The sequence below is a fragment of the Podarcis filfolensis genome, assembly GCF_964270895.1.
Source record: "Podarcis filfolensis genome assembly, chromosome: 7".
NCBI lineage: Eukaryota > Metazoa > Chordata > Lepidosauria > Squamata > Lacertidae > Podarcis > Podarcis filfolensis.
The window spans coordinates 90,335,063-90,350,174 of NC_139603.1; the positions used below are offsets into that span (position 1 = coordinate 90,335,063).

A 15,112-nucleotide genomic window follows, 5' to 3' on the forward strand; every position below is an offset into this window, starting at 1 on the left:
AAGGTGGAAGGGACTTCCTCTTTCAACACCACCCTCCTGCTGCATTCTTGAGCTCACCTCTCCTCCACTGGGGACAGACGGACCGAAGGGAGCTTAAACAACATCTGGGCTGCCTTGGAGGAAAAAGGGAGCATTTCTTCCACCCAGCCCACCCTTAGCATGGCATGCAGGGCAAGGAAGTGTTCTCCCCCCTGCCTAGCACCCCACAACAAGGAGGGGGCACAGCAGAAGGGATCAGGCCCACAAGTCACAGTTTTCCCCTTAGGAAGTGGGGGGGTGGTACTTCAGCAAAGGGGGGCTTCAGGAAGAAGCTGGATAGGGATGGGGATGCACAGGCGGCAGTTCAAAGTGCGGGGCCTTTTCGGGATTGGCCCCTGACGTGCTGGCTCCAGCTGAACCCAAAGCAGAAAGATTTGGGGATTGAAACTGGAAAGCCCCCTACACAAAGAGGGTTAGTGGAGTTGCAGGGTAGGAGAGAACAGGCACTGAAAGCTAATTTCCCATAAACATCCCAGTCTGGAAGTTGAGCCTTTCCTGGAAGCATCACATAGCTTTCTATACTGCCAGACAAGGCAGCCTCAGAGTGGAGCCCAGTGGCTAGGGGGCCAGAGAGCGCTTTGGGGTACGTGCCAGCTGCTGCCATCGCCTCTCCTCGCCTGGGCAGCAGGAGCAGAGACAGCCAAGCACCGAGGTCGCCCCCCACCCAAGAGGGTTGCAGGAGGAGAATCAAAGCAAAGGGCCTTCTGGCGGTTCCCTTGCTGCGAGAAACGAAGTTACAGGGAACCAGGTAGAGGGCCTTCTTGGTGGTGGCGCCCGCCCTGTGGAATGCCCTTCCACCAGATGTCAAAGAGAACAACAACTACCAGACTTTTAGAAGACATCTGAAGGCAGCCCTGTTTAGGGAAGCTGTTAATGTTTAATAGGTTATTGTATTTTAGTGTTCTGTTGGAAGCTGTCCAGGGTGGCTGGGGAAACCCAGCCAGATGGGTGGGAAAGAAAGAAAGAAAGAAAGAAAGAAAGAAAGAAAGAAAGAAAGAAAGAAAGAAAGAAATATAATAATTACTACTACTACTACTATACTACTACTACTACTACTACTACTACTACTGAGAGACTGCCCGTCTTTCTTTCCAAGTCCTGCCTGCTCAGTTTCACAGACTAATTCCAGGCTTCGCCAAGGCCTCTGTGCACCTTGGCAGGACCAGTTTCTGCTGGGGCTGCTCCTTACCCAGAGTAACTGCGACAACCCAGCCAGATGGGCAGGGCATAAACAAAAAAATTGTAAGTATTACTATTATTAGAGGGACGTATTGGACCAGACTACCCTGTTTCCATCGCAACACCAAGTGCTCCGGGTAGCCCACAAAGTCAGCATGAAGGCAGAGACAGGCATCCCTCAGGCATGTGTGTGTGTGTGCCCCAGCACCTCATATTCACAGGTACACTGCTTCTGAACTTGGAGGCTCTCTTCAGATGGATGGAGCATGCCTCCACTGACTTGATTGCTTGATTACCTGAAGGAGCGTCTCCACCCCCATCATTCTGCCCAGACACTGAGGTCCAGCGTCAAGGGCCTTCTGGCGGTTCCCTCCCTGCGAGAAGCAAAGCTACAGGGAACCAGGCAGAGGGCCTTCTCGGTGGTGGCGCCCGCCCTGTGGAACGCCCTCCCATCAGATGTCAAAGAGATAAACAACTACCTGACATCTGAAGGCTTTTAATGTGTGACATTTTAATGTATTTTTAATCTTTGTTGGAAGCCGCCCAGAGTGGCTGGGGAGACCCAGCCAGATGGGCGGGGTACAAATAAATTATTATTATTATTAAAGCTCAGACCCCACGCTAGCCAAGAGTTAAGCAGCCAGAAGAAGGAGGGTTATCTCGCCCCATGATTTGTTCAAGCATTTTGCCCAGGCTGATTAAGGCCTCCTCCCACAGCAAAGGCACGCAGTTTCACTTCACTTTTTGCAAGAAGTGAGGTTACAGGGAACCAGGCAGAGGGCCTTCTCGGTAGTGGGGCCCGCCCTGTGGAACGCCCTACCTTTAGATGTGAAGGAAATAAGCAGCTATCTTATCTTTAAAGACATCTGAAGGAAGCCCTGTTTAGGGAAGTTTTTAATACTTAATGCTGTATTCTTTTTAACACTCGATTGGAAGCCAACCAGAGTGGCTCGGGAAACTCAGCCAGATGGGCGGGGTATAAATAATAAATTATTATTATTATTATTATTATTATTATTATTATTATTACCCCAGGAGCTAGCATCCCGGGACCAGATTGCCGGCCTATCAACACCACAATAGCCCTTCTGTGCCATCAGGGAAGGCCACAACGGCCTCCTTGCCCCTGGAGTATGTCCGTCTGCCTGGCTCCTGGCCAGCTCCTCTGCAGGGAAGGGATCTGGGTGCCTCTGTCTGGGGACTGGCAGCTGCTGCTGTTGCTGCCGCTGGGAGACTCAGGAGGGCAGAGGTGCAGCGAGAGACCTGGCACAGGGTGCCAAGAAGCCTCAAGGCAGGAGGGCAAGGGCAGAGGGGCAAACTCTTGCTACTCACCAGCATGACAACACACCAGTTCAATATACCCCGGTAGTTGCTGTAGCCACTGGCTGAGCTCAGCAGGGAATCCTGAAGTCTGTGGCATCTGGGAGGGAAGGAGGAAGAAAGGAAGGATGGAGAGGTTAGAGGAAGCAGGGGCAGAAGCAGGCCGGCCCTAGACGCAGGCAGGGAGAAGAGGTTAATGCACAGCCACATTCGCACCCCAAAGCACGCATGCCCAAAACCTTCTGTGGTTTCTCCCCAGTGCTGACTGGGACGGATGGGAATTGGGAGTCAAAGCATCTGGGAGGCACCGGGGGGTTTTGCAGAGGGGGCGCTGCTCCACAGGAGGCGGCGAGGGCCACCAACTTGGGAGGGCTTCAAAAGGAGGTTAGACCAGTTCATGGAAGAGAGGCTGTGGACCTCTCCTTCCTTGGAGGTTCTTCAGCAGAGGCTTGATTGCCACCTGTCATGGATGCTTCAGCTGAGATTCTTGCATCGTGGGGGGAGAGACAAAAAGACAATACCCGAATATAAGCCGCTCCCTTAAAATTCCGCAGGCACTCTCACCCATTCCATTTTACCGTATGTCTGTTTCAGAAGCGATATCGCAAAAGCCAATTTTTGTAAGGTCGCGAATTTAAGCCGCAGTTGAACTTTTCACGGTCAGAATTTGGGGGAGAAAGTGAGGCTTATATTCAGGCCAATGCAGTATCATCCAAAAAACTGGTTTGAAGTCCATATCATGATATTGGTTGCATAATTTTTGACCTGGCAATATATCACAAATCATGATATGTGTGTGCAGAAATCACAAGGGGGGTGGGAACTATGAATGCCTCTACAGAGCTCCATCCTTATTTCAGACATTGTGAGATATTGTTGGAAGCCGCCCAGAGTAGCTGGGGTTACCCAGTCAGATGTGTAGCATAGAAATAATAAATTTTAGTCGTATTATCATTATTCTATCAGTACATCACAATGCTTTTAGCTGGTGATACCTCGGTTCAAGAACAGTTCTGTTTAAGAACGATTCGGTTTACGAACTCCGCCAAACCGGAAATAGTGTCCCGGTTTGAGAACTTTACCTTGGTTTAAGAACAGAATCCGAACGGTGGACTGGCACCAGGAGTAGGAGGTCTCATTAGGGAAAGCACGCCTCAGTTTAAGAATGGTTTTGGTTTAAGAACGGACTTCCGGAACGGAAAAAGCTCCTAAACCAAGGTACCACTGTATATCACAATGCTTGGAAAGCAGGTGTTGCCCAGCCCTAGTTGCTTCCAACTCAGATTCTATGATTGGGCTCTCAATAACTATTATCCAGAGAAGCTGTGCTCTGCCCTCGCAGTCGCTGAAAACCTTGAGAGGGGAGGGGGCTCTTGGGCTTGGATCCTGCCTGAGGATTTCCCGTGGGGGCACCTGGTTGGCCACTGTGAGTTCAGGATCCTGGACTAAGAAGAAGAAGAAGAAGAAGAAGAAGTTGTTTTATTTATACCCTGCCCTCCCTGGCCAGAGCCGGGCTCAGGGCAGCTAACATCAATAAAATTTCAATAAAAACATACTGTATTTTTCGCCCTATAGGACACACTTTTTCCCCTCCAAAAATGAAGGGGAAATGTGTGTGCGTCCTATGGGGCGAATGCAGGCTTTCGCTGAAGGCTGGAGAGCGAGAGGGGTCGGTGCGCACCGACCCCTCTCGCTCTCCAGGCTTCAGGAAGCTCTCCGCAAGCCTTGGGAGCCCACGGGAGTTCCCGCCAGGCTCCCAAGGCTTGCGGAGAGCTGCCTGCATCTCGACCTGGTTTGGAGGCTGGCGGTGGGGAGAAGCGCCTCTTCGTGACCCCATGGACCAGAGCACGCCAGGCACTCCTGTCTTCCACTGCCTCCCACAGTTTGGTCAAACTCATGTTGGTAGCTTCGAGAACACTATCCAACCATCTCGTGTCCATGGAGTTTTCTTGGCAGGGATACTGGAGTGGCCTGCCGGTTCCTACTCCAGGTGGATCACGTTTGGTCAAAACTCTCCACTATGACCTGTCCATCTTGGGTGGCCCTGCATGGCATAGTTCATAGCTTCTCTGAGTTATTCAAGCCCCTTTGCAGTGATCCATGAAGGGGCCAAAGTCCATTATGGGGGCCTAATCTGGCGGTTGGCTTTATCCGGCCCCTGTTGCAGTTTAATTCCCAGGGTAGAATCCTGGGGTGGAAAAGCTCAACAACTTCAAACCTAAAAAAAGGTCAACAATTTTGGTTGGCCCTTTGGTCAGCCCTCACGCCCCTTCACTTCATCAAACCTGGCCCTCTTTGAAAAAAGTTTGGACACCACTGAATTAGGTTCATGAGGCAAGAGGGAGAGATTCTTCCGCATTCTCCAGCCCAACAATCTTCCATCCCCTCCACAAATCTGAGCCATTTCCCCTACGTGACCCCAGGGTGTTTCTTAATCCCAGGAATTAAGCCCCAAGCAAGGCAGTGTTGCTGGAGCATCCATCACAGCCCTTAATCTGTTTGGATAAGCCTTTTATCTCGATCTCTTGGCTGAGCTGTGGGCCAGCCACCCACAGCTACATTCCACCAAGAAAGGGAGCTGACCTAACAGGAGAAAACCACATTCTCTTAGGCGAGCTTGCACTTTCCCTTCTCTCACAGGAGATGGTTTAGATACGGAAGCATCACAAAGATAAGGGGTGACATGACAGAAATTTATAAAATTATGCATGACATGCAGTAGGGCTGGGCAATGTCTGGTTTTCAACAACATCAGCTAAACACTGTGATATACTGTAAGGTAAAGGTAAAGGTACCCCTGCCCTTTCGCGCCAGTCGTGTCCGACTCTAGGGTTGTGCACCCATCTCACTTAAGAGGCCAGGGGCCAGCGCTGTCCGCAGACACTTCCGGGTCACGTGGCCAGCGTGACGAAGCTGCTCTGGCGAGCCAGCACCAGCGCAACACACGGAAACGCCGTTTACCTTCCCGCTATAAAGTGGTACCTATTTATCTACTTGCACTTAGGGGTGCTTTCGAACTGCTAGGTTGGCAAGAGCTGGGACCGAAAGACGGGAGCTCACCCCGCCGCGGGGATTCGAACCGCCGACCATACAATCGGCAAGTCCTAGGCACTGAGGTTTTACCCACAGCGCCACCCGCATCCTGTGATATACTGTACCAATATCTAAATTAAGGATGGAGCTACGCAGAGCCATGGGCTGGCTTCACAGTTTTCCCCGCAACTTGATTTTTGCCGGCTCCTGCTCCTAGGATTCACTGCCAGGGGAGAGATGAGCCGAGTTAACAGGGATGGCCCTCCAGATGTTTTTGGCCTACAACTCCCATGATCCCTAGCTAGCAGAACCAGTGGTCAGGGATGATGGGAATTGTAGTCTCAAAACATCTAGAGGGCTGAGGTTGAGGAAGCCTGGTCTAGAAGCATTGACTTGCTTCATGGTTTTCCCCACATTGTGATTTCTGCATAGCGTGCAAGCACACACACACTCTTGTGAAATATCACAACAATTATGAAACCAAAAACATGATTTGGACTTCAATCCGGCATTGGGTGATACATAGATATATTGCTGAGGCCTCTGTTTAGTCGTGTCAGACTCTTGGAGAAATTGGACACAGAAACATTTCATGCAATGCAGTTAAACTCTGGAACTCCCTTACGCAGGAGGCAGGGGTGGCGTTAAAAGACAGGACGAATTCATGGAGTAGGAGAGAGCTATGGATGGCTGTGGGAATGTCTAGGAAGGTAGGAGAGGATACCTGACTGCTCTAGGAATACATCCCTCATTGCTCCTGGCCATGATGGCAATGCTTCTGAATACCAATTTCTGGAAACCACAGGAGAGAAGAAGGATCTTGCGTTCGAATCCTCCTTGCAGGCTTCCAACTAGGGCCACTGTGAGAACAGGAGGCTGGCCTAGATGGACTCCCATTGGCTTGATCTAGCAGGCTCTCCTTATGGATCACTGCTTGTCCCAAATACCCCTTCAAGATTACGGACGTTGCCCACAAGTGATCAGCTCATAAAAGCAGATCAGTGTCTCAATGACTGCCTCAGACACACACATACAGGGCAGCTTAAACAAAGTTCTCCAAGGGCTGAAATATTGTGGGGAACCTGGTGTTCTATTCACCTCCTCATTTTTCAGGTTCATGCCCCTGAGCTGCTGGTCCCCCAAAAAGCTAATGAGTCACTAAAAATAGTACAGTCATAAAAAGGTAAAGGTACCCCTGACCTTAGATCCAGTCGCGGACGACTCTGGGGTTGCACGCTCATCTCACTGTATAGGCCGAGGGAGCCGGCGTTTGTCCACAGACAGCTTCCGGATCATGTGGCCAGCATGACTAAGCCACTTCTGGCGAACCAGAGCAGTGCACGGAAAAGCTGTTTACCTTCCTGGCGGAGCAGTATCTATTGATCTACTTGCACTTTGATGTGCTTCCGAACTGCAGTTGGCAGGAGCAGGGACCGAGCGACAGGAGCTCACCCTGTCGCGGGGATTTGAACCGCCAACCTTCTGATCGGCAAGCCATAGGCTCTGTGCTTCAGATCACAGTGCCACCCACGTCCAAGTAAAGTCATACGTCAGGATAAATACGCTTCAGGATAAGTATTTTCGGGTTGCACTCCGCGGCGACCCGGAAGTAACAGAGCGTGTTACTTCCGGGTTTCGCTGCTTGGGCATGCACAGACGGTCAAAATGACATCATGCGCATGCACGGAAGCCGCGAAACGTGACCTCGCAGATGCACTGTTTCGTCTTACATTCTGTTCAGGATGCGAACGGGGCTCCTGAACGGATCCCGTTTGCATCCCAAGGTACCACTGTATTAAAAACCCAAATGTCTCAAAATACCGCCTTCCGCTTTTAGGAGCTGTGATGCTGGAACTGCAACACAGAGCCCAAGAGCCCAGCAAGGAGGGGAGCTGAGTTCAAAGGGCTCCCCCCCAAAAAAAAAAAAACTGCCGACAACGGAGCGTTTCTGGGTCAGCCATGCTCAGCGGCAGCTCAGCTCAGATTCCTTGTGCCCTTTGAGCAGAGACGCAGGAGACCAGCCTCCTGCTGCTACCTCAATCGAAGAGCTTCTCTCCGCCCCACAATAGTCCTTGCTCCTTCCGGCTTTGCAGCAGCCACACCGTTTGACGCTCTTTTGATCAGGCCGCTGAACCAAGTGTCTCCCGGCCAGACTACAACCACCGGCCTTCCCAGGGAGGAGGCACAAAAGCCATTCTTGCCCAATAGTCGCCTTAAGCATCTGCAGGGGGAGGCAGAGACTCCTCCATGGGAAAAGGCCTTTGCCCAGGTCCTTGCAAGGCTGCTGCCAGGGAAAGCCTTACAGCAGGGGTCAGCAACCTTTTTCAGCAGGGGGTCCACCGTCCCTCAGACCATGTGGGGGACAGGATAATATTTTGAAAAAAAATATGAATTCCTATGCCCCACAAATAACCCAGAGATGCATTTTAAATAAAAGCACACATTCTACTCATGTAAAAACACAGTGATTCCCACGGGCCAGATTGAGAAGGCAAATGGGCCACATCCGGCCCCCGGGCCTTAGGTTGCCTACCACTGCCTTACAGAGATAGAGGGACAAACGGTCCACAATCCCAGGCTGGGAGTAGAAGAGGAATAATAATAATATAATAATTACCCCGCCCATCTGCCTGGGCTTCCCCAGCCACTCTGGGCAGCTTCCAACACAATACTAAAATACAGTAATGTATCAAACATTGAAAGCTTCCCTAAACAGGGCTGCCTTCAGATGACTTCTAAAAGTCTTGTAGTTGTTGTTCTCTTTGACATCTGGTGGGAGGGCGTTCCACAGGGCGGGCGCCACCACCGAGAAGGCCCTCTGCCTGGTTCCCTGTAACCTCACTTCTCGCAGGGAGGGAACTGCCAGAAGGCCCTCAGAGCTGGACCTCAGTGTCTGGGCAGAACAATGGGGGTGGAGACACTCCTTCAGGTCTACCGGACCAAGGAAGGCTCATTTGTTGCTCAGCTGTGGGCTCCGTAAGAATCCTGGTGCCATAAGCCGCTGCTTATCTGCCACAGCTGGAAAGCCAGTTGTCCCCAGCACGGCCACCTCCACGTCTCCTTCCAAGGCAGCTTTTGGCAAGCGGGGGAGTGAGGCACCCAATCCAGACCAAGGATGTGCTCCATCCCAGCAAAGAGCCCCAGGCAAGGAGGCCAAGGTGTTGCCATTTCAATAAAACAGAGCTGGCCCATATTGTCAGGAAAGCATTGTTCAATGTCTGGATAAGATACAAAGACTTACTGGAAAATAAAACCCCAAGGTGGTTGTCACCAATGGAAGCGAAGGCTCAGAAAAAGCTCAATATGGAGGCCAAATGGCCGAAATATTGGGAAATACTGGAACAAGAAGGAGATAAATTGAAATTGCAGAGTTTTGAGAAATTAAAGATAAAGTGCGAGATTGGGTTCATTATTATCAAATAAGAGAGGCCTATAATTTGGATTTAAAAAATTGGCTTCCAGGTGGAAAAATCAAAATTGGAAACAGAATTGTTAGATCCCAAAACTAAGATACTTTCAAGAATGTATAATTTGCTGCTAAAATGGAATACGCAGGATGAAACGGTTAAATCTGCTATGATCAAATGGGCACAAGATATTGGTCACAACATTATGTTTGCTGACTGGGAACAGTTGTGGACCACCGGTATGAAATTTACGGCATGTAATGCCTTAAGAGAGAATATTATGAAAATGATTTACAGGTGGTACATGACCCCAGTCAAGCTGGCAAAAATATATCATTTGCCCGATAATAAATGTTGGAAATGTAAAGAAAGCGAAGGTACATTCTTTCACCTTTGGTGGACGTGCCCAAAGATTAAGGCTTTCTGGGAGATGATCTATAATGAAATGAAAAAGGTATTTAAATATACCTTCCTGAAGAAACTAGAGGCCTTTCTCCTGGGCATAGTCGGCCAATTGGTGCCAAAGGAGGACAGAACTTTCTTTATGTACGCAACAACAGCAGCAAGAATACTGACTGCAAAGTATTGGAAGACACAAGATTTACCCACCCTGGAAGAGTGGCAGATGAAGGTGATGGACTATATGGAATTGGCGGAAATGACTGGCAGAATCCGAGACCTGGGAGAAGAGCTGGTGGAAGAAGACTGGAAGAAATTTAAAGACTATCTGCAGAAACACTGTAAAATTAATGAATGTTAAAATGATGTTGGATTGAAAATAAGTGGCATTAGCAACAAAGTTAACAAGAGTATGCAAAATTGAATTGATAATGGATGAAAATATAGAGTTATAATATGTTAAGATACAGAGTTAAGATAAATGAAAGAAATACAAAAAGGGGAGGTGTGAGGAGGCCAAGGAAATAAGATAATGAGTTAGGGTTACAAAAAATGGATTTGTTTTTATTCTTCTTTTTTCTTTTTCATGTAGTTCTCTATGTTTTTTTTTGCATTTCTTTCTTTTTATATGACCTTTTAAAATTTATGTTTTTGTAAAACTTCAATAAATATCTTTTCAATAAAACAGAGCTGGCAAACAGGACAGAGAGGGCCCTCCACTTCTGTTTGCAAAACAGGCGAGGCACAAGCTGGTGAGACCTGCTGCCAGGTATCTTTTGTTCAGATTCTTAAACTAGATTTAACATGCACAGGATCACTAGAGACTAGTAACTCAGGTCTTGGAGAGGCTCCTTTCTATGAAACAGAATGCCTCTTGGCATTTAATAGTCCAGAAGCAGCTCCATTTTGGCACAAATCACATGCCTCAAAACATGCAATGTCTAACTACCCTCTTCCTCCACCCACAACTAGAGCCACTGTTTAGTTACGACCATTTCCCTCCGCGGCAGTAAAGGCAGTGCAAAGAAGGCTCCTTGGAATACCACCATCCAGGTACCCACCAGGTCTACACCTGCTTTGTAGTAGCAAAACGTCCTGCTGTATCCCACCCCAGACCACTTTTGTGGTTTTGGAGCAATTTGCATTGCAAGTCCTAGACGGAGTCTGCATCCTTTGTACCCCATCCCAGGCGAGTCAGGTGCAGCACCTCAGAGGCAGCCCTCCTCCGCAAGCTTACCAACAGGCACCTGAAGCTGCTGAGAGGCGACCCGGAGATTTGGGATGAAGGATAATCAATATGCAGGTGCTACCTAAAACCGCTTGCTCTTTTCATGCAGTTCCAGTGAAGGAGCAGAAGTGCTGGTTCAGCACAAGGGACTGGCTGTGTAATGACACACATTCCAGAGAAAACAGAAGTACCTGGGCAGGTAGTCCAAGACAACAGTATTCAGGTGCTAAATGGGTTTTTGCTCCACCTGCAGAACAGGTAGCTCTCTGATCCACCTCTGTTGATAGATGCACACTTTGCTTCGTGGTTTCCCAGCTGCTTGGGCTGCAACCGCACCCAGATAGATGTTCTGGGCTGACGTTACCCTGGTCTGATGCCCCCTCCGGGTGTTTCAGACCGTAACTCACATCAGCCCCAGTCAGCAAAGCTAGGAGTCAGGTCCCAAGGCAAGATGAGAAGGGCCATCCCTGTCACCTTTGGGAACCCTCTGATGCTCTTGGAAGAAGGGAGGGGGGCAAGAATGAGATGCACTTGCCCCACCAAAAGCCCTCCATGGCCCAAGGGCACCTGGCTCCCCCGCCCATCTTCACAGGGGAACGGGACAACGTCATAGCTATCTGCAAATATACCACCAGGGACTGCTCAGCCTCTCTGCATCTACTGGGTTCTTCCTCCTGCAATCCCAATTTAACACCTAAAAGGTAAAGGGACCCCTGACCATTAGGTCCAGTCGCGGACGACTCTGGGGTTGCAACGCTCCTCTCACTTTATTGGCCGAGGGAGCCGACGTACAGCTTCCGGGTCATGTGGCCAGCATGACTAAGCCGCTTCTGGCGAACCAGAGCAGCGCACAGAAACGCAGTTTACCTTCCCGCCGGAGCGGTACCTATTGATCTACTTGCACTATGACGTGCTTTCGAACTGCTAGGTTGGCAGGAGCAGGGACCGAGCAACTGATCGGCAAGTCCTAGGCTCTGTGGTTTAACCCACAGCGCCACCCGCGTCCCTTAATTTAACACCTAACTCAACCCAAATATTATTCTGCACCATCAGCAAGAGCCCCAAAGCAGAGGGTCGATGTGAAGGAATGTGCCTGCATCAAGCCCTCCCAACACCTGAGCCTTTCTAAGTCAACGTGGGGGCTTTGCTGAGAGTTGGGGGGGGCTTTTGCAGAGACCCTGCCTGCCTCTATTTACAAGGCCAGAAAAGCTGAAGGAGAAATGTCCGTTTTAGGAGGCAAACCCAGCCACCCTCATTCCTCCTAGCTATTGACAGAGCAAGTCTAGGAGATGGGCAACATTTGGGAAAGGAAGGCAGTGGCGGGTGGGGGCCACATTTGACCAGCCAGTCTGTGGGGCCTCACTTCTCTGTCCCCCCCCCTCCCCAGTTTCGACAGGGCTTTGGGATTTCCCCGGGGCCATGGCCAAGAACTCCTTGTGACAGTCGGTTTGCACACCCAGGGAGCACGTTTGCAGCTGCTGGGAACATACAGAGACACTCAGAGTGTATGTGAAATCCTAGGGTGAGTCACACAGGATAGGCAGTCTGGCCATGGGGCAGTGGGGGGGAGGCAGAAGAGGAAGAAAAGCAGCCAAGAACAGGGTCAGAAGTCGAACCCAAGCGGGGATGGTGAGAGGAGCCACACCCTGCTCACTGCTCCTCTTTATTGCCCTGCTTTGCCCCTTGAGAAGAGGCCGGCTACTTTATTGGGGGCAGGGAGCACAAGGAGGGGGGAAAACACACAGTGGGTGGGGTGTGTTTCCAACTCTGCTCAGAGCTTACCCAGGGCGTGAAATGGGTGCCCCAGAGCCAGCATCTCAGCAACCCATTTCTACCCCAAACTAGATTTTGGGGGAGAAGGAAGTAGAACAGGGGTCAGCAAACTTTTTCAGCAGGGGGCCGGTCCTCTGTCCCTCAGACCTTGTGGGGGTCAGCACTATATTTTGAAGAAAAAGAAAATGAACGAATTCCTATGCTCCACAAGTAACCCAGGGGTGCATTTTGAATAAAAGAGCACATTCTACTCATGTAAAAACACGCCGATTCCTGGACTGTCCGCGGACCAGATTGAGAAGGCAATTGGGCCAGATCCGGCCCTGGGTCTTAGTTTGCCTACCCATGGGGTGGAATGAAGGGGGAAACACATAAGTCCCTCCTAGTTTTTCCTACCCTGTTTCCCCCAAAATAAGAGTGTCTTATATTAATTTTTGCTCCCAAAAATTCGCTAGGTCTTATTTTCAGGGGATGTCTTATTTTTCCATGAAGAAGAATACTGTACACATTTATTGTTGAACCCCACCAAAAAAGGAAATTTATTACCTGTATACGGTACAACACCTTACAGTAGCTTCGGGGGCATTATATTGGGGGAGGCCTTATATTACAGCGAGAGGCAAAACTGGAAGTAGGTCTTATTTTCGGGGGATGTCTTGCTTTCGGGGAAACGGGGTACCTCTCCCGCAAGGAAGTGCAAAGGGAGGAGGGACCCCCCCAAACCTCCCTGCGTACCTGGCAACAGGTGAGTCCCTCCGCCTTCACCCTCTCACCCAACACAGGTAAGGGCCGTTCTGGGGGTCCCGGGCGAGGGGGACCCCGTCGAGGCCCCCGCTTTCTTCCGCCTCCCCCCAAAGAGGAGGGGCAGCAGTGCCCCCCGCGGGCCCCCCAGCGCCCCTGGTGTCCTTGCTGCCCCTCAGAGCCCCCCAAGAGGGATGAGGAGACGGGAGGGGGAGCTGAAGACCCCACTACCCCCCCGGGGGTCCCGCCCCGTCCAAAGGGCAGCCTCCTCCTCCCCCCCCCTCGCCCAACGCAGATAAGGGCCGCTCTGGGGGTCCCGGGCGAGGGGGACCCTGTCGAGGCCCCCGCTTTCTTCCGCCTCCCCCCAAAGAGGAGGGGCAGCAGTGCCCCCCGCGGACCCCCCAGCGCCCCTGGTCTCCTTGCTGCCCCTCAGAGCCCCCCAAGAGGGATGAGGAGACGGGAGGGGGAGCTGAAGACCCCACTGCCCCCCCGGGGGTCCCGCCCCGTCCAAAGGGCAGCCTCCTCCTCCCCCCCCTCGCCCAAGGCAGGTAAGGGCAGCTCTGGGGGTCCCGGGTGAGGGGGACCCCGTCGAGGCCCCCGCTTTCTTCCGCCTCCCCCCATAGAGGAGGGGCAGCAGCGACCCCCGCGGACCCCCAGCGCCCCTGGCTGGGTGGGGGGCGTTGTCCTTGCTGCCCTTCAGAGCCCCCCAAGAGGGATGGGGAGACGGGGGGGTCACTGGGGCGGAGGGCAGCCTCCTCCTCCCCCCCCCCGAGGACCCTGAATGGGGGGCCTTCTTGAGGGGAGGGGGGTTTCCTGTCACGGCGGCGGTTCTGAGGGGCGCCGAGTTTACCTGAAGTCTCCGCCCTCGGGGGGGTGGGCGGCGTCTCCGGCGCCCCTCCGCGAGTCGCCCCCTCCTGCCGGCGCCCCCGCCGCCGCCGCCGCTCGCCGCCCCGCCGCTCCCCGCTCGCCCATCCCGCCGCTCGGCTCCTCCGGCCGCCGCTGCTGCTGCTTCTCCTCAGGCGCGTCCCCGCGCCCCGCCCCCTCCGAAGCCGCCTCCATGACCCGCCCGCCAAAACTTCGCCTCGCGGACGCCGTACGCCCCGCGCGGAGCACCACGGGAAGTGTAGTCGCGGGACGGGGCTCCGCGGGGCGGAGGAGAGCCGAGGGAAAGGAGGGGCCTTTTGTACTCCGGCGCCGCGCCCAGAGCATGCTGGGAGGCGCCGGATTGGAGGGTGGCCGCGGGGGCTGCCGGGAGGAGTAGTTCTCGGGGGGAGGCGGCCGCTCGGAGGTTAACCCTTTCGGGGAGTCCCTGCTGGAAGTTGCGCCAAGGCTGCTAATTCTATTAGTGTTGCTACATACATACCGGTACATACATACATGCATGCATATATATATATATACGTATATATATATATATATATATATATATATATATGCATGCATGTATATGTATATATATATGTATGTATATGTATATATAAGTTGTCCAGTGGCAGCTTAGAGACCAACTAAGTTTGTTCTTGGTATAAGCTCTCCTGTGCATGCACACTTCTTCAGATACATGTTTAGGGAAGTTTTTAATGACTGATGTTTTAATATATATTTTTTTATTTTTTGCTGGAAGCCGCCCACAGTGGCTGGGGAAACCCAGCCAAATGGGCAGGGTATAAATAATAATAAATTAGTATTAGTGTTAGAGACATCACCTTGCCAACAAAGGCCGGTATAGTTCAAGCCATGGTTTTCCCAGTAGTGATGTATGGAAGTGAGAGCTGGACCATAAAGAAGGCTGATTGCTGAAGAATGGATGCTTTTGAATTCTGGTGCTGGAGGAGACTCTTGAGAGTCCCATGGACTGCAAGAAGAACCAACCTCTCCATTCTCAAGGAAATCAGCCCTCCGTGCTCACTGGAAGGACAGATCCTGAAGCTGAGGCTCCAAGACTTTGGCCACCTGATGAGAAGAGAAGACTCCCTGGAAAAGACCCTGATGT

General features: G+C 51.6%; 1 protein-coding gene across 1 annotated transcript in view; it reads right to left on the bottom strand.

Moving 5' to 3' along the window:
* Positions 1 to 14,193, bottom strand: part of DGAT1 (diacylglycerol O-acyltransferase 1) — a 33,308-nt gene extending 19,115 nt beyond the window's left edge. The window contains exons 1-2 of the mRNA XM_083622136.1: positions 13,970 to 14,193; positions 2,551 to 2,638 (exon numbers count right to left, since the gene is read on the bottom strand). Of these exons, the coding sequence (XP_083478262.1) occupies positions 2,551 to 2,638; positions 13,970 to 14,178 (297 nt within the window). The 5' untranslated portion in view covers positions 14,179 to 14,193. The remainder of the gene's footprint in view (positions 1 to 2,550; positions 2,639 to 13,969) is intronic.
* Positions 14,194 to 15,112: the final 919 nt, after the last annotated feature.